General features: G+C 35.0%; 1 protein-coding gene across 3 annotated transcripts in view; it reads right to left on the bottom strand.

Moving 5' to 3' along the window:
• Positions 1-20441, bottom strand: part of sox5 (SRY-box transcription factor 5) — a 234673-nt gene that overhangs the window by 60782 nt on the left and 153450 nt on the right. For 2 of the 3 annotated variants that reach the window (XM_039761581.1, XM_039761583.1), the window contains 2 exons: positions 17874-18000; positions 10076-10161 (listed from right to left, as the gene is read on the bottom strand). In XM_039761581.1, coding sequence (XP_039617515.1) covers positions 10076-10161; positions 17874-18000 — 213 coding nt within the window. The remainder of the gene's footprint in view (positions 1-10075; positions 10162-17873; positions 18001-20441) is intronic. The other variant, XM_039761582.1, reaches the window with a different exon arrangement.

The following is a 20441-nucleotide window of genomic DNA, read 5'->3' as shown; positions in this document are numbered from 1 at the left end:
ATTCAAATTTCAAGAAGGTAATGAAAGTAAGGTTCTGTGTTTTATGTATCCCTTCTCTACAACGCCTCTTTGTTCATGTTTTATCTTTGCGCTGGAACACAATGGGCTAGTTAACTCATAAAAGAAAGGAGGTGATGACCTGGACTAAATTAGATTTCCAGAGTGGTCTTCTTCCCCCACTCCTTTATCATCACCAATACCACTGCTACGGCAATAACAAGTAAGACACATAGTCTAGAAATGTCTCAAGATTAAAAAAGACTAGCTTAATGTTTTATTAAATAAAACACATATAGTTAAAATGGTTATAGTTTCATTTTTGCATTATTTTACAACTTTCTATTTCATTTTAATTATTTGAATAACTGACATTTAACTACTTTTGTGCTCTTTAAATGACATTCACTGAATCAGACTTTGATCAAAATCAATGTGCAACTGAGACCAATGCATCCCAGATGCCCTTTTTAATTGCTTTAAATGACAATCTATCCAATGAGTTATTTAGAAGGTCTATAGACTTGATTTTCACTTTATAAATTATTTTTATTAGGAGGTGTTTATTTAATTCACATGAAATTGTTTCTGTCTGGTCAAATTACTTGGTCTTTATAAACTTTTATTAATTCTCTCGTTTAAGCTTTGGCAAAAATGAGATGTAGCTTTCTCTGTTATTTGACACCCCCCAATATATTGTTTCTACAGTAAGCCTCACCATTAAGAAAGATAAAAACTAAACATTTACATGTAAAGAAAAAAATCTTGCTGCTAAAAGCATACCATTAATAAACTATCTCTTGTGATGGGGTGCCTGGCTTGCAAGATCTTGCTGGTGCAGTGGAGAACCAAGTTGGCAGTCAGCAGTCAGTCCCACAGCAGACCGCTATACTTCCACACAGAGAGAAAATGCTGGCAATAACAGTCTACTTCTACATGTCTGTGTGGAAAAACAGAGGCTGCTAATCTGTCATGTGGGCTGACCCAGAAGAAAAACCTCTAGGGGAATCAAGAGAAAAGAAAAAGACAGAGAGAAATATACTGGGAGAGAACAAGCAATTCTCTTCCAGAACAGTGAAGAGCATAAAGGATCTTCTCTTATTTGTCAAAATCCTATGCTCTTATGTAACCTAGCTGATGCTAGGGATGTTTGACCCCCTGCTGAGAGAGAGAGAGAAAGAGAGAGAGGCCATGGAGGGCTGTCAAAAAGCGCAATACCTCCTAAATAACATGTAGCAGCACTGGTTCCTTAGCCATCAGCTGGAGAGAATGAGACAGATTTTCCCATGATGGATGAAGCCAGGTATTACTACCATGAGACTAGTACTAACACTAGACAATGGCTCCTGGCTTGGATGGGTTGGTCCCCTTTAAAACTAATGGGTACTGAGAAAAATTGTCTAGAAATGTGCATAGGTCAGATTATATAAATATTGTTTTTTTTTTTCTTGGTGTACCCAACCCAATAGGTGATCACAAGGTAGCACTAAGATTAGTCCAGAGTTAAAGCAGAGCTGTGACAAAGGCTCACTTGAAGAATGAAAAGAAGTCAGGCTAATTTTAAGGAGAGGGTGTGTCAAGATGAAAGAAATGAGATATGACCAGTGAATGCTTTGCTGTGGTTTTTAAGAAGTTGACATTTGGCCAAGCCACTCCACACAAACGATATGGCAACCACCTGCACAGGCAGGCCTGAAGGGGAACAAGGGTTTTTGCTTTGTTTTCCCTATTTATATTATGCACACTATAATAAACACACTCTTTTCTGTTTTGATTATCTTTGTCTTCCCTACTACTGTTCTATGTATTTAGAGACATTCATAAACCTGTTTAATTCAATTCAGGTAGAGTCTATCATGACAGCATAACATGCAACAGGAAACAGCCCTGGACAAGGATGCAGTCCACTGCAGAACCCACTCATACTAACACAGGAACATTAAAAATTGCCAGCAAACTTGAAAAGCATGTCTGGGATGGAAAGTAACATTCCAGGAGTAAACCTCATGCCGAAACAGAGAGATTGTGCAAACTCCACACAAATAATAACCAGGTGTAGGATTAAAACCCAAAATGCTACACTAATATTAGAGCAAGTGTCTGAATCCATGCTACAGCATGTAATAGAATGAGCCATTCTTCATATACTTATTTTCTAGTAATTTTGAGCCTTGCTGGCCCAAATTGTTTTCCGCCCTGGAGTTAAATTAAAACTTTGTGCTTTCTGTGCATTCTGTGAATAATAACATTAGCAATATACTCATTGGAGTTCTTACTATCAGTTCTGCGCAATAACTGCATTCTGTGTATACTGAACCTGTTATACTATTTATCGTAGCCTACGTCATCTTCTTTGATATGCTCTGTATGCACAATAGCACTATGTATGAATAAAACATTTGCAAAATATGAAAGAAAAATAAAATGCTGAAATGGAAAATGGGTTTTAACTGTAGCATGGACAAAACAGAACCCAGGTATTCTCTGCCATACCGCACAAAAGAGTAAAACATACAACCTACCTGGACTAAAAATACAATATTTTTCTGTAGTCTTTTCAGGTATCCATGCTAACTCAAGGATGGTATATTGAAACAGTCTCACTTGTGGAATATATATTCTTTACATTATTATCAGTCATGTAAAATTTTGCAATTGTGGATAGTAAATGTACTGGTGTGAAGAGTACTCTATATTTTCACACAGTTTCCATTGACATAAATGAAAAAAGCACAATGCAAGTGAAAGTGAACATTGAAAGAATGGGCAGTGATGATATTTTTCATAAGGTAAAGACAAAATAGGTCAAGGAAAAGGGATGTAGGAGTTGATGAATTCAAATGGCATATCTTTCTAACCAAACATACAACTATATACAGTATCTATCTATACTAATAAAAGACTCACTGACTGACTGACTGACTCACTCACTCACTCATCACTAATTCTCCAACTTCCCATGTAGGTAGAAGGCTGAAATTTGGCAGGCTCATTCGTTACAGCTTACTTACAAAAGTTGGGCAGGTTTAATTTTGAAATTCTACGCATAATGGTCATAACTGGAACCTATTTTCGTCCATATACTGTAATAGACTGCAGCTCGATTGCCGTGGGAGGCGGAGTTGCATCTCGCATCATCACGCCTCCCACGTAATTGAGTGCCTACCAATATAAGGTAAATATTCGCGGGTGAAGGACTGTGCTTAGCATATTCATAAGTAAAAATATCTGAATCACAAACTAATGTTAATTATATTTTGTCCATGAATACTTAAATAATTCCAAATAGTCTGTCCGCTTCCTTTCATAGCTTTTACGATGGTTATGCTGCTTCCAGGCATGTATTTATATATATATATATATATATATATATATATATATATATATATATATATATATATATATATATATATATATATAGGACAGCAACACTCATAACAGACAAAACAATTACATTGACAATCATGTTATGTTATTTTCAAAATGTTTCCTTTTCTTTTTTATTACTTCTTTAACACTACTTTTCCTCTGCGAAGCGCAGATATTTTGCTAGTATATATATAAAAGAGAAAACCCACTGACTAATTCATTGCTAGATCTCCTAAACTCCAAGTTCTAAAATTTTGAAATTTGGCATGGAGATTTGATTTAGGGTTTAGGTGAGAGATAAGAATGGATTATGTGAAACTCCTACTCTAAGGGGGTGAAACTACCCCTTCAATATTAAAATATATTATATCTCAAAAATGGTTAATTTTTCTCAGAAATGTCAAAATATGTCTGTTTTATTGTGACTTATACTACTTTTTTAAATTTTTAAAAACATTCTACATTTCTACCGGATGGTCGAAAAAACTGGACAAATGCCAATTTTTTAATTTTCTTGCAAAATTTTAGCAAAATATGTACTGATTTAGAAAATTCAATACACACTATGATGTCACGTCACCAGACAGCATTTGGCACATCAAAACATTCTTCCAGATAAAGTTTGACATTCCTTTACCATGACGGTACATGATGTTGCCAGTTAGTGTGAACTGAACTACAATATTTAAAATACACTGACTAATATTTTTACATGATGTTGCCAGTCAGTGGTATTCTGTATAATGTGAATCAACCTTAATTAATTTGGTTCCTCTTACCAGAACCCAAACGATCAAACAAAGTGGTCGTAAACTGTGATTATTTGAAGGAGATACTGTATGAACCAGCAGAGCTGTCTAATGTTATTTCAAATAACGAACCCTCCTTTAATTGTTACCAAAAAAAGTATAAAAGTCTATAATTGATAGCATTAATAGAGAACAGGGTAGTTTATTTTACCTAGATGCTCCAGGAGGGACCAGAAAGACATTCCCAATAAAAATATTGCTTGTAAAGTAAAAGAAAATCAAAATATTGCACTGGCAGTGGCTTCCTCTGGAATAGTAGCAACACTCTGCAGGGTGGCAAAATGGCACATTCTACTTTTTAGTTGCCACTCAATCTACGTTTTATGGATACTCCCCTATGCAGTATCATCTAGCAACGTAACATGGCTCAAGTTTTTTCAAGACTGCAAATCAATTGTATGGGATGAATGTACAATGTACAATGAGTACATCAGGGATCAGCTCTGAGCCCTTTCTTATTTGAAATGGCAATGGACAGGTTGACAGATGAGATCAGACAGGTGTCCATGGACTATGATGTTTGCTGATGACATTGTGATCTGTAGTGAGAGTAGGGAACAGGTTGAGGAGACCCTGGAGAGGTAGAGATATGCTCTAGAGAAGAGAGGAATGAAGGTCAGTAGGAACAAGACAGAATGCATGTGTGCGCATGAGAGGGAGGACAGTGGAATGGTGAGGATGCAGGGAGTAGAGTTGGTGAAGGTGGAGAAGTTTAAATACTTGGAATCAACAGTACAGAGTAATGAAAATTTTGGAAGAGAGGTGAAAAGGAGAGTGCAGGCTGGGTGGAATGGGTGGAGAAGAGTGTCAGGAGTAATTTGTGACAGACGGTTATCAGAAGGAATGAAAGGGAAGATCTATAGAACGGTAGTGAGACCAGCTTTATTATATGGGTTTGGAGACGGTTGCAGTGACCAGAAAGCAGGAGACAGAGCAGGAGACAGAGTTGAAGATGCTAAGATTTACACTGGGTGTGACAAGGATGGACAGGATTAGAAATGAGTACATTAGAGGGTTGGCTCAGGTTGGACAGTTGGGAGACAAAGTTAGAGAGGCGAGATTGCGTTGGTTTGGACATGTGCAGAAGAGAGATGCTGGGTATATTGGGAAAATGATGTTAAAGATAGAGCTGTTAGGTAAGAGGAAAAGAGGAATGGCCTAAGAGAAGGTTTATGGATGTGGTGAGAGAGGACATGCAGGTGATGGGTGTGACAGAGCAAGATGTAGAGGACAGGAAGATATGGAACAAGATGATCCACTGTGGTAACCCCTAACAGGAGCAGCCTAAAGAAGAAGAATATGGATGAATGTACAATGTCTAACAAGGCAGGTACCAAGGCACTTGACAGAACATTTCAAGATATTTGAAATAACAATAGGTTAATAATTGGAGTTACTGCACTGCTTACCAGAGATTTCAGGCAAACCCTACCAGACATAACAAGGGGTACGTGTACTGATGAGGTAAAGGACTATCTGAAGTCGTCGTATATGTAGCCGAAAATAAAAATACTGAGACTTAAAAAATATGAGAGTGCACTTGCTGGGTGACTTGAAAGCACAAGAGTTTTCAGATTTATTATTGAAATTAGGAGCTGGTAGAATAGGTAAATATCCTGGACAATTTATTTCTTTTAATAAACGACATAGAGATATTAGTGGAGAAGATATATCCTGATATAGAAAATTTACCTTCTAAACCTGTATCTTGGCTAAGGAAATAAACTACATTAACGCCTAAAAATGACAAAGCTACAGAAATCAATACATGTCTTTTAGCAAAGCTAAATACACACGGGATGACATATGACTCAACTGACTCAGTAGCAGAGGCTAAAGAGGCTGTACAATATCCAGTGGAGTTCTTGCATATGCTCAGTCTTCCAGACAATCCTCCGCATAAACTTGTAGTTTTTTGAAAATAGGAACACCAGGTATGTTTTTGAGAACCTTAAATCCTACTAAACTGTGCAATGGCAGAAGACTGCAAATAAAAGCCATCTTTAATGGCACTCGTCAGGGAGAAACTGTCTTTATACTGTGTATTCTTTTTATAGCATCTGACTTTATTTTTCAATTCAAATGCCTGCAATTTCCAATTAAAGTGATAGAAATTAAATGACTATCAATAAAGCACAAGGTCAGTCTCTAAAAGAGTCGGAAGTGTATTTGAGGAATGATTGCTTTTCTCATGGCCAGCTTTATGTGTCGTGCTCCAGAGTGAGTTCACCTTGCTTACTATTCATTCTGTAACCTGGGGGTGCTACATCTAGTGTATGCAGAGAAATATTGTAACTCCTTGCTCAATATATTTGTTCCTTTTGTTTGATTTTCATATACAGCACAGACTTGGTACATAATCAATAATTGAAATAAAACTGTGTCCATATTTTTATATCAGCCAATTTATTAAAAGAGATCTTTGCAAGCGAGGCCGACATTAGTTAGTATATATATATATATATATATATATATATATATATATATATATATATATATATATACGAGGAGGGACCCAGAAATTCCATTATTTGGTCAACAGTACAGGAACATGGAGTAATTATCGAAAATGCTGCTAGATATCATGTGCAAACAGGTCTGGTTAACCTGTCCGGTGAATGGCATAATGGTGAGCTGATTGAGTTCTTCCTTCTGGTGTTTATTCTACAATCAGGCAGGTGATTTCATCATTTTTATTTCCTTCAAGCCACCGTGGCAGATTTTCAAAAGACAATGATGATCGTGTTTTCGACACTTACAGACTTGTTGAAAAAGAGATTATTCCCCATGAATGAGTGTTTATCAGCAACATTACATTTAACTGCTGAGTTATTGAAAAAAACATCCAATGCACTGGCCCAGGCAAAACTGAATTTTGCACCATGACAACACACCTGAGGACATTACTTTATCAATCCAAGAAATTTTGACCAAAAACAACTTGATTGTTGCTTTGCACCCTTATAATAGCCAGATCTTGCTCCTTGTGACTTCTTTTTGTTCCAAGATTTAAAATTGAGACCTAAGGGAAGAAGATTTACTAATGTGGAGGAAATACAAGAATAACACAACAGAGACTCTAGAGAATGGTAACAAAAGATGTGTACAGAAAATGTTTCCAGGAATGGGAGAAGAACTGGGTCAAGTGTATTTCATCTCAAAGAGGGAATCTTGATGATGACTAAAAGGAAGTTGCTGTATGTATGTATATATATATATACACACTGTATATACAGTACTAGCTGTGTTACCTGGCTTCGCCTGGAAAATTTTCTAAAACTATTTGTCTTGGTAATAATATTGTCATTTAATCAGATGTATGAGAAGTACTATGTGACTAAGTACTTTTCTGTATATAATATTTGTATTTTGTTACCAGGGCTAATATTAGTAGATGACTAGAGCTCCTTACTTTTGAACATGGTACATACAAATACACATTAGTAAAACACATCTTCTGTATATCAATCAGTGGTTGTCCACAAAGAACATATAACAGACAATAAAACGTTATTAGAAAGTAGTTCTGTTGAAGCACAATTGCTGGTTCTATCCCTGCCAGTTATACACTATGTGATCCCTCAATAGGGCAACTAATGTGTCATGTTCCTGATATTTAAATACAATTATTTATAACTGTGAAGTGCTTTGGACAAAACATCATCATATTAAACAAAGGTAATCTCAGTACACCAATCTCACTTTTAAATACAGTATTATTTTAAAAAATAATTGAAACCACCTGTTAAAGTAGGAAATTGAGTAAGAAACAGAGAATATCAAAATATCTCTGTTGGAGACATACTGAAGAAAGAATGCCCTTTAAATAAGGAAATAGTAAACTGCTTCTACTTTGTTCAAATAAATTATTACATAGGTGTTTCTGAGGTTCCTGCTTTTTTGCATACAGCTCCAACCTTTCAAACCTACCTTTTGTAAAGCTGGCCCCACTATCTCCATTCCAGTAAAGTATAACAAAACCTTTGAATTTAATTCACTCTCTGCCAAATGGGCTTCTTCACAAACAAAATAAACTGTCTGCTTTGATCAGTCTTTATCAGCAACCAGGACTTTTGGAGAATGATTACAACTGACATGTGCTTCTTTATAGTGTGACCACAAGGTTTTGAAGTATGCACTTTTTTAGTATCATTTAATTAAATTTTGATTGGGGTACTCAAATTAATTCATCCATGTAGCTGCTTGTTAAACATGATGCCTTGACCCATGGGTTACAAACTAAAAAATATTGCTAAATTAATACTGCTTTAAAAATCAAGCAATGTAAAGCAAAGAAGATATTTTACATAGTGAAAAGAGATCAGGTTTCATTTCTATTTTACTGAGGCTAGGCCCCTCCAATAAAATGAGATGTGGATAAAATATGACAGACAACCACCTTTCATTGAACAATTGTGACTTCAGATATCATTTGTATGACGGGTAAATCAGAATTATCGAGCAATGAACTGAGGCTTGAACTGACAGAATAAATACTAAGATGTATGGTCAAATTTCCATTAATTTAGTGCAGTTTCGTCTTGTGTTACACAAGACTTTTAGAATGTAATCGAATTGTTGTCTTCCCTTCTATTAATACATATGCAAATCAGTTGTTCTTTGCAGCTGTGCAGTATTAATCATGTGTGCCTCTCTCTGTTTGCCCTGTAGGCTTATGTGTTTCGGATTGGGAAAGGGTAAGGGAGGGGGGGTGTTATGAGGGGATAGACAGACGCTTAACCTACAAGAAAATTCACTCATGCAAACAGAGGTCTGCTAGCAAACAGCAGGACTGGGTTAGGATTAACATGACGATAGGCCACTTATTTTAAATATGTGTGGATCTGGATAGAATTTAAAAGATATTTTAGCCAGGCAGTGTGTATGACCAGATGTTTTTTTTTAGTAGGCATTATCTGATACTAAACCCATGCAATGAGCTCTAACAGCAGAAAATACAAAGCCTTATAATAAAAAAAGATTAAATCTAGTGTTTTACTTTAACACTTTATTAATTTTGTCATTTTGCTATTATTTTTAAAGACAGATCAAAACTACTTTAATTCTTGGTATACCGTAGGAATTATTGGTTAATACTTTGCTACTAAATGGGAAATGTGTACAAAGGTAGGGCTGGCATACTTGAGAATGCGACAATTGTAAAGTACTATTTTATGATGAAGGAAAGCTATTGTTATTTATAATGTAGAGCATGAACAGAGGAGATATATTAAAAGTGATCAAACATGAGTGCATGTTTAGTCTTTTTGGTGTCATTGCCGGCCAAAACAATACAGGAACCTGCTGCAGGCACACTGAAACTCGAAATTTCTGAATTAGATGTGCTGTGCCATAAGAAATTATTTTTACAGTTCTCTAATGTGTCAGTTTATCCAGATCTGCACAGTATACTTGTCATCATCAAATTCTCACTTGATTATCTCTAAAAGAAATAATAAACAATGATCAGAATGCGACCCACTGTTGGGGTTCTAAAACTCTGTGCTAATGTCTTTAGCTTAAAGTAGGAAGAGTAAGTAGCTTCTTTGACATAAATGCAATATGCCATTCTGTGCACATTTTAATGTGATTCTTGTCTCCATGGGGAACTGGACATGCACAATCAGTAAGTCTGTCTAGACAGATCAAAAAGTACCTACGACTTCATTAGACCTCAGCAGCAACTTTTATTGTTTCCTTTTGCTTAGCACTCAACAAAGATTCTGTTTGTTTTACCTTTCAAGTCATGCATCACACAACCAGGAGGGGTTCTTGGGGGTGTGTGCGTGGGGGGCGGGGGTGCAAAGGGGAACTGTGACAGTCAGAGGGCCCAACAATCGAATGGCAAGTGAAGCATTTTCCTTCTTGTCTGAATGTGTTTTAAACATTTGCTTTCTTACCTGCAGTTGAAGTGGGCCCAGGCCTGGAGTCGCTGCAGCCGCAGCTGCCATAGTAGTCGGAATCAGCTGAAGAGGGTAAGGGTCACCTGAAGCAGAGAACAATGAAAGTGTCAACACCTTTTATCCCCTCTCCACCTGCAAACCAAACTCTTCTATTCACTCTTTCCAAAGCCTTCTTTTGTGTGCCTTCCTGGGGCCTTAATAAAAGCCTCTATTGTGTCGCCTTTTTTTACTAATACCCTTTTCACAAAGCTGAGTGAAGGTGGATCGTGATAAAGAAGGCACAGAGCAATTAAGGGGGGAAACTTCTTCTTATTTTATGGCCAGCACAGAAAAAAATTGCTAAATGCTGATGAATCAGAGCATTATAAAAATTATCACTCAAGAGCTCCAGATAGGTTCCTTTTAATTAAAGCGTGTAAAGGGAATGTCAGAGTTGGCAATACCAAGAGCAATTTTCATAACATTTTTTGTAGTAGTAGGTCTTGTTAAGGTTACACATGCATGTGTATGTACAATTGTGTACAATTCCTCTTATACACTGTATGAAAGTAAGTTATTTATTTTCTTGTCCAAATCTTAAACTGTTGCTGTGAAAAGGTCTGAACTGCCACATTCACTATTTTAAGTGATATCTGTATGACAAGTTTACATCTAGACCTAATACACATTATACTCTGACTACGTCCTTTTTATGATTACTAGAGGCCAAAAGACTGAACTATCTCTCTTTTTTCACACAAGCTAAATCCTAATATGGGGCTATGAGGTGAAACACACTATCCTAGCAACAAAGAGGAAAAGAGTGAAAGACATCTGCAACAGGCTACTAGTTCACCACAAGCCTCACATAAACATACACCATGGTTACAATATAGATGCATGAAATTAGCCCCAAGGTATACCAACTTGAATTACAAGACAAAACCACATTGAAAAACTTTAAAAAATCATTTAAACAAAATTTAAATACACTTTTCATGGTTAGCACTTTCACAAAACATTTCACTGGGGATACTGATTAAGCATAGTGTATCAACCCATAGCAATCTGTTTTTATTTTAAGTAGAGTTATTCTCCTCTAGTTAACTGTTCCAACTTGTCCACACATGATGGCTGACAGAAACAGTGAATGTCTTGAAGAAAGAGAAACAATCTGGAAAAGTGAATCAGGTGGAATAATGTCTGTATGCCAAAACACTATCCTTTGTTATTCCAACATAGAATGGTACGAACAATGCAACACCATGGGTGCAGTCTATCCTGTACTGGAAAGGTATGCTGTTTGTTATTCAGAGTTACTATATTTTAAATGACCTGACCTTTCAGTGACTGCCTAGCTTTTCTTCAACATTACATATTACAATAACAGGAATCTTTTTCTTTGATTATGGCTCTCCCCAGTAAAAGTAAGTTTTTTTAATTAATATATAGTCTGCTGTGAAGTAATCACTGTAATCAAATATGAATACATGGCCTAATGATTATGTATATCATTTACTGTACAATGTAGATGAGAAATTCTTCAAATTTTCCTGTCATAAAGATAATGCCAGAAAGAAAATGTTAGCTGTGAAGATGAAAAATTAATATTCTTAGATCAACATAAATCTGGTTTCCTTATTAATCTTCTAATTGCTAAATAACTTTACATTATTTTACAGTACTTTACATTTACTTGTAAATGGAGGATATTCTTTAATTTTGTTTTCTACATGTTATTTTAACAAGAAATACCTTTCAAAAACACTTAATTGCAAAATACAATTTGTTACACTATTTATTACATACAGTACCTGCCAATGTGCAATGACCATTAATTAGTTTACATATACCATGAGTCTTAAACACCTGCTATTGCTGTTCTTATGCATTAGACCTTTCCCACTAAATTGTACTTAATAAATGAAATGTGATAAAAAAAAAAAAACAGACCAAACTCGAGAGTGCTTAATAATTAGACAATGGGTCAAAGAAATTAACTCTTGGATCAAATTGTTTTCTGTTACCATTTACCTTTTCACATTATATTCAGCTTGATATTGTATGAAATTGCCACGCTAGGTCATTGATTAATATCAAAATTAGCATACAGAGAATCTGAATACCAAACACTCATGTACTGACCTAGTCACAGAACAGTTTAAACACATACTCCAAAACAGACCATTAGCTGTAGGGTTTTGACAATTACCAGGCTACAGAGGCAATTACTGTATAATATTACTTTTACTGAGAAGCTTTAAAGTAATACAATACAGGAAACTGCTTTATGTCAGAGGTTAGAACTAAGCTCTCTGACTTATGTTGTTCAGTTTACATACCAGACCCATGAATGATGTTTTGCAGGATCCAAGTCAGCATATTCACTTAAGGCATTCTACTTAGTTTACTTCCAAAGGACAATTTTTATTATATTTCACATATAAGGTGTAATTAAAATAACGTTTTCAATTAAAACACATGATAGACCAGCATCATTAAGCAAATTATCCAGAGTTACTTAGCATATGTAGCATATGCATCTTATTTAATTAAACATTCAGTGACATAACTTTACATCTTCTTGTTCTCCCTTTATACTTTTAATTGGAAAATTTTACATAAAATATTTTAATTATTTAACCACTATGTCATATTTTAGGTGATATATTGACATAAAATAATGATAACTGAAAGGTTTGGAAAACATTCTGCAAATAAACTCAAGACATAGTTTCGAAAAAGACATTAAAACAGAAAGGTAGCTTTAAAGACTTTTACTTAAATATGAGGTACACCAAACAAACACACCTAGCATACCTTTACTTAGGTTGAGACTAAAGTTCTACTGAAATTGAAAAACATAACCAATGACATTCTAATCTAAGACTACTAGTTTCTTTATATACAAACACACAGTAATTATTTTAAATTATCCCTGGCATTAATATATAGTATCTTCTTATTAGGCATTCAGGACAGAATTATTGGGAAGTGTACTATTCTTGCAAGCTTTCCATTTCATTATTATTGTTATTGCACTTCACAACATTGAACCGTACTGAGCTTGTATGAGAATTTCATGTTATTATTATTGCATATTTGGAAAATACTATTAACTAAGTCAATGTACAATAGTATAATCTATTAAAATTGTTTGCTTAGATCAAAAGACTTATTAAGGGTCACAGAGTAAGCAGGGTACATGGATATGAATGGCAACCAAGTACAATGCTCTAGTCACCATGTCACACTACAGATGATTGATCCATCAGTCTCTTTATTCAGTTAGTGATGCGGCTACCCATCTATCAATCAATCTATTTTCATAACCCACTCAGTCTAAAATAACAGCACTGGCCAAGAAGCAGCAACACACATTGAAAAGGACACAAGTCCATTGCTGAGAAGCCATCTTTATTATTATTATTATTATTATTTAATTATATACTATAGATTACTTACTAAAAAGCACAAAATTGGCATACATGTAAATTACTATGCAATAACAATTTACAATAATAATTATAATTAGAGATAACCTCATCATCTCTAATCAAGATCTTGGACTGATTAAAGATTCAGAAATGTTACACCATTGTCTGCCCATAAAAAACCAAAGGATATGGAGAACACTTCACTACTACTTTTACTTCACTACTAATCTTGAACAAGGAAACAATAAAAAATATCTCCTGCATGTATGCAAAGTAACTGAAAATTGATTGACAACGTTCTCAGTACAAATAAATGTATAAAACATGGGTGACACATGATGGAAGAAGTTTGTTAAATTCATCTAAGCACTATAGTAAATTTACATTCACTAAAATGGTTGAATCATTATGAACATCAGATCTTTGAAACTGTCAAATTCAACACACTTCTAAATGGCAGAATGAAAGAATGCTATTAAGCACATAATGGACGAAAGAAGGCTGCTTCCATTAGTACTACTAAAATTATGCCTAGTTATCAATCCACCTACCCTTATCTGAACTCATGTGATATAATTGTAGATTTGAGGAGAACCAAAGCCTTTCCTAGCAGCACTAGATGAAAGTCAGGAACCATGTCTCATGCCAATTATAGAGTTTGATCACATTATTTGCAATTGGTAAATATAGATTTAACTGACCAAGTGTATTTCTCTCTAAGGGAGCACAGGTCATGGTAGAACCTGGCAGAATCTTAGAACTTATCTTCTTTCTATTCCAGGAGTCACTGTACACAGACAATAGCCATCAATAGGCAGTAGGCCCTAACAGTGCTGAGGAGTCTCTGTACACATCCCCGATGAACAGAATGACAGAAAGAGAGAGAGAGAGAGAGTGGGAGAGGTAAAATGTGATTAATACTGGCACTCTTGATATATGATCCCCTTTATCTGAGAGGGAGAGAGAGAAAGAGAGAGAGAGAGAGAGGGGGTGTTGGAATGGCAGGAAGTTCAGCTATGATGTCTATTTAGTTTGGCTGAGAAATGACCCATGATACAGTTTAAACCCGATTAAAAGTAGGGTATAATTGAGCTTAGAGACAGGTTGTGAGCTGGGATAAAGGCATGCTGGAAAGGGGAGGTCAAGCAAGGGTGGAGAAGAAGACATAAAGAAACAGGAGATGAGATGGATAGGTCTTTTCAGCATTTGGGATGGTGATCAAGTGGGTTAAACCAGCTTCCTGAAAAACAGGGTTTCAAACCCTGTACAGTACAGTACAAACCAATTCAGCTTACTAAAAATCCAATGCAAAGTTTTGCAAGGTTTGCAGAGACCAAGTGTCTAAATATATTTATTTTATTCAGTTAAATTATTGACTTTCATCCCTTTATAAGTTAATTTAAAAAAACATTTTTTGTAAAGATTCAATTCATCATAACTAAACTGTAAAATTTATCATGTTAGTGTAAAAAATTAATTGTATTGACTTGTTCAGATATTATAAAACCTCCATTCATACAACTTACTAAAGAGTAATCTGTAAGATATTGCGATGCATTGTTTAAAATTTGGCTCAATTTCTAATAATGTATTTACTCAAGTGACAAATTATGTAAACAAAATCATAATGCTAATGATGACTTTCTTTTATCAATCTGAAGGCTATGCTGATGTTGACTGAGACACAAAGTCACAGTGATTTCAGAATTTGGATAAAGGTATTTAAATTTATAAATATGCCAAATTCCACATACTGTAAACTTATTTTTCCAATGAGAGAAATGCTGCCTCACAGCCAAGAGGTTGCCAGGGGCAGAAGGGAAGTGGGACTGATGAACAACAGGGGAAAGGTCAGGTAGGGTGTATACTTCAATAAAAGAGCCCACTCCAGTAAATGAAGCTCTGAGTATTATTGTGCATAAACAGTCGCCCGTCAGTGTTTCATATATTTTACAAAGGTACTCAAGAAGTAAGAATGATGTTGTGGCAAATGGGCAGTAGGCCAGGCCAAACCATTTTATGGCAGAAGACAACTCCCATATGAAACATGCAGGTGGTACCCTGCCACATGTAATTTAGAGCACACCGGATTCTTTGTCCTTTAACAGTGTATCATGGTTCAGGAATATAGATGTTAGGAACTAAGCAATAATGTTTCATATTCTTTCTTTCCTTTTTTCTTCCTTTTTAATATTCCAGCTTTGGTTTGTGCGTGCTCCTAACCTCTCCTCTCTCCTTTTCATGAGAGCTGCCATTTTATTGCTTTAAGGCAATGCATTACTAGATGCCTAGGGTAGGATGATATGTTAAGTGGCATTTGAACTTTGCGAACTAAATAAAGAAACTGCTTTGTGAACATATTACATTCTTCAGCAATCCAGAGGAAAAAACGGAACAAATTTTGATTAACCCTTCAATTAATTTATACATCTCTGACTTAAGTGTTTGGTCATATGCCTGCTGACCCTGTCTGAACTTGCCCTATAAAAGTTATCGCCATCATGCTCTAAAATTTCTCCAAACCAATCACATCAATCAGATCAGTCCTTACAAAAGGAATATTAAAGGGTGCCCTGACTCCAGAAACAATTCTGAGGATTTGCATCAGAATTAAATCCAAAGTGGGTTTTAAATGCTGCTCCCTGCAAATGACTCAGTCACGTATGGCAAAGCCTTATTTTTATTTTCTTAATTGCTTTACCCATTTGTGACAATCATATTTTTCAGCTTACGGACTATAAACAGGACTTTGAAAAGGAAGGACAGAAATGTGCATGATTTAATTTTTGGTCACTTCCATCAAAATTCCACCATTCAAACAAACTTCGAAAGTGCAAAAATAATTTTAATAAAATTTTAACAATAATAAAAATGAAACATTGGCAGCTATTGTATAACTTTTGTTTGAAATTCTCTGTTTAATATAAACATAACTTCAAATAAATGCATTATAACACCACATACAGTAACAACTATACAAAAAACAACTTTATTACATGCTGCAAAATACAGCAGGTTAGATACAGGCTCTGACAGGCACATAAAAATAAGCCAAAGTTTAACATTAGTGTCTTAAAATGTGTCAATCAGTTGCACAATTCTAGTTAAGGCACTTTAGATTAGAATGTTACAACGCAATGACATTTTTAATAAAATAAACACATATTTATGATAGACATGAGGAAAAAAAAACCAAATTATTCTCATTAAGTATCCTTTGAAAAGTGCTTTAAATAATTTAAACCAGGACAAAAAATCTCCAAGTGTGGACAAAAATATTTAATTAAAATTCATGTCTATTCTGCCAAATTAGTGGAAAACATAGTCTTAGCATTGCCAAAAACTGTAAAAGTGTACAAAAACTGAAATGAAGCATAACTAGCCACACCAATTTACTAACCTAATTCAAAGATAAATAAAGAAATATTCATTGGTGCCTTGGGACAACATGTCTGGATTTCTTTCTATTCATGAGAGAGCATTCTTCATTCCCCATCAAAAATAAAGCTTTAAATAAAGCCAGTTCAATTGATTAAAGTAAATGTGAACTATTGGTAAACTCAAAACCGCTGCCCATACAGTTCTTGGCTTTGCTTGATCCCAAGAGTGAAGTACTGCTCCACCTTACTTTGTGATTCAGGATGCAATGATCATCTTTAAGAGGTAATCTTTTTATGTGTTTTAAGACTAACATATGGACTACGTCATTAGTTATTTTAAAGACACAGGCCATCACACACTAGTGTCTTTTATCAATCAAGGTGGTGCCTTGGTTTAATGTTAAATAATTAGTTTTATTTTTAACACTAGTTAAGTTTCCCAGACAGCCTTCTTTATAAGAGGAAAAATGTAGCTACATCTATACAAAACTTAAGTAACTTCTAAATATTTAACCTTTCCTGGAATATCCAAGCTATAAGACTCAAAGATCTCAATGTTTTGCGTATCATACTCCTTCCCTATTTCCTTAAGATCTGATACAAAATAACTTTCAGTGATAAGCTTTCTGTCACACTATTCCTAGAATGTCTTTCTCAAAACAGTTAGAAGAATTTTCTTCCATCCCTATTCATAATTGTTATATGCCGTGGTCTTGTGGTTAAGGCATCAAGTTTAAAAATAAGCTTGCCAATTCAAAGCTCACTTACAACATACTACAAAACCCTAAGCAAGCTACCTAAACTATTTGTGTTTCAGAGACAAAAACAGATGTATACAACTGCTACATTTGTGAAAAACATGGATTTACTATAGTGGAGTTGCTTAATAAAATAAATCTTGACGTTTCTGAATTATGGGTTTATTGACGGTAGGCAAACATTTAAATCCAGGGAACACATTTTTTTTATGTTTTAGTAGCTAATCTATAATAAACTTACTGCATCCAGGTTTGTAGTTGAAGCCTGGAGGCAAGAGAAATCCTTGTTGGGCAGCAGCTGCAGCAAGTGTCCTCTGGTCAGGTGGGAACACAGGAATCATCAGTGGGGGTAGCTGGCCTTGAACCTGCTGAATATCAGAGACAAAACAAGAGAATAAGAACACATCTATCACTAAATACAAAACTGCAACTGCATTTAATTATAGGAAAACTAAAACTAAGGAAGTGACATATTTTTTTGAAAAAGCAGATGTATTGTTTTAACTACTATAATTAATTAATATGGAGCAATAATATTATAAAGTCCCAAATTTTTCATAATATGTCCCCACTAGAATGAGTGCTAATTGAATCAGCTCCAATCACATATATTTTATTTTATATATTCTTATCTTCAATATTTTCATCTAGATGTATTTAATGAAGGTTTTCGTTACTGGCATAAAGTTCACCATTCACCTTTTCTCTTTTCCCTTACTGCTCATACACTGCAAAATTTTCTTCTACATTCTGCCAAAAATACAAGACAGCTGGCTCGTTTGCACATGGTGCTAGATTTAAAACCTAGCTGCTATACAGGCAAAAAGGTATAGTACAACCAAAATTTGTTTTCATGTGTTAGGTTCAATGCTATCCAAAATATGAACTAATTACCCCATAAAACAGTACACGGCTATCCTGAGAAACTAAAAAGTGCATACATTTAATATACATTTTCATTTAATTAGTAAACATTGGTGATTTATTACAATGACAAGGCCATGCTCAAGCACATTTAATTGCAACATGGTCCTTATTTAGAAATTGATTTTTTGGCTTTATTTTTTATGAAAACTATCAAATTACAAAAACACATAATCCTTCCAGAGACAGAAAGTACCCTGATTCTAGCTATGCCATCAGCAGTGTTCTCACTAAATGTGACTGTCCTCTATGTTAATGAGACAAAGAAAGAATCCTGTGGAATCATTCAAATTCCCTGGAACAGCTGGGTGGCATTTTTATCCTGTATTCAAGTCGGCACTAAGCCACACAACTTCTGAAGGTATTCCATGATTAAAAAAAGTGACTTTGGCAAGACTAGAGATTCAAAAACAGGCACAGAGAACCAAAAGACAGATGGTTTTACAAAGAACATCCCTGCCAAAAAGTAAAAAATATTTTAATGTGATGTTATTGAAAATCACTATAAAGGTCCAGGGTGAGTTCAACATCTCCGTCTGTGTTGCAAGTGCTAAGTCTGCCTCAAAGCCAATAAAGCTCGCAAACCATAACCTGTCCATAAAAAAAGTGTCAGTATGTTGCAAGTCTCCACATGAACCCAGATACCTCTACACTAGACTATTTTTGGAATGTTGCTTTTATATATCACAGGTAAACTGTCCTAAAAGTAAAAAGAATTATTTTTAAGAAAAAAGACAACATTTTTATTTCTTTTCTTTACTTTTTTTCCAAATCCTGCAAGAATCATCTCATTTTGGTACTAGAGTAAAAATGGTTAGGTCTGCTGGCAGACCCATATGAAACTTCAATCACAAGATGTTACTAATAAACTTACTAAGCTGCTCTGATGAGAAAATTGCCATCAGCTCTTTTCACCTAAAAACAAGTGGAAAGATCTCTAGATTGCACTTTACTAATCAACCGTACTGTGAAAATGTCTTTGCAAACAGAGTATATAAACATCTTTTCACCTAGCTTTCATTTATTGTATGTATGCCTCTATGTTGTATTCATGTTTCTGCTTACACATATGGTTACCATCAGTTCAGTGTTGCCTATTGGGCATAAAAATCTTTCTGGGCGTGCAACCATCACTCAGTGTGGGGTGGAGATGGAACCACAAGCACATTTAGAAGACAAAGACACTAAATAATCTGTTCGTGAAGAACACTCAGAAAGCACCCTTCTTCTCTACCTTAATGACATGGATATCTTCAGAATGGATGAGTTATCAGGTTCTTAAATAAATTAGGCAACATCTGAATGATTGTTTCAGCTTTACCTGCTCTACACTTAGACATGTTTATTTAATTGTGGCTATGTGCTCCTGTGCAGCTCCCTCTCTGTTCTTGTGCCCAGTGACCTAAACACTATAATCACACAATCACTGCACAGGGAACAGTTTGATTCAACATTTTGTTTTCAACCGCAGAATAATTACTGAACAATTTTGGTTAACCATAACTACTATGGTGTCTATAAAGAAATCTGAAGGTATGCCAATTTTATTGTTTTGCATGAAAGAGGCATCCAGCAGAGACGTATTGCAGACAATTTTTGCTTTTGCATTTTAGATATAATTAGACCTGTGCCATAAACCTTTATATATTTTTACATTTTCAATTTGAAACAGCAAAATATGACATTTTCATACTATACAATGAAAAGCATAATTAAAAAATGGCAATAAAATTAATGTCAGTTTTTGTCCCAATGCACATATAATAACCATGTGATCTTTAATGAATTCAAAAATACCCATGACCACCTGTCTCTGATATATTTCTGTGCTACATTGTGTGCTTTATTAACAATTGTTTGGCTTAAAAAGAATACATATTGTGTT

This window comes from Polypterus senegalus, chromosome 8 (genome assembly GCF_016835505.1).
Source record: "Polypterus senegalus isolate Bchr_013 chromosome 8, ASM1683550v1, whole genome shotgun sequence".
Taxonomy (NCBI): domain Eukaryota; kingdom Metazoa; phylum Chordata; class Cladistia; order Polypteriformes; family Polypteridae; genus Polypterus; species Polypterus senegalus.
The sequence above is the reverse complement of the archived record's forward strand: the minus strand, read 5'-3'. Positions and strand labels throughout refer to the sequence as shown.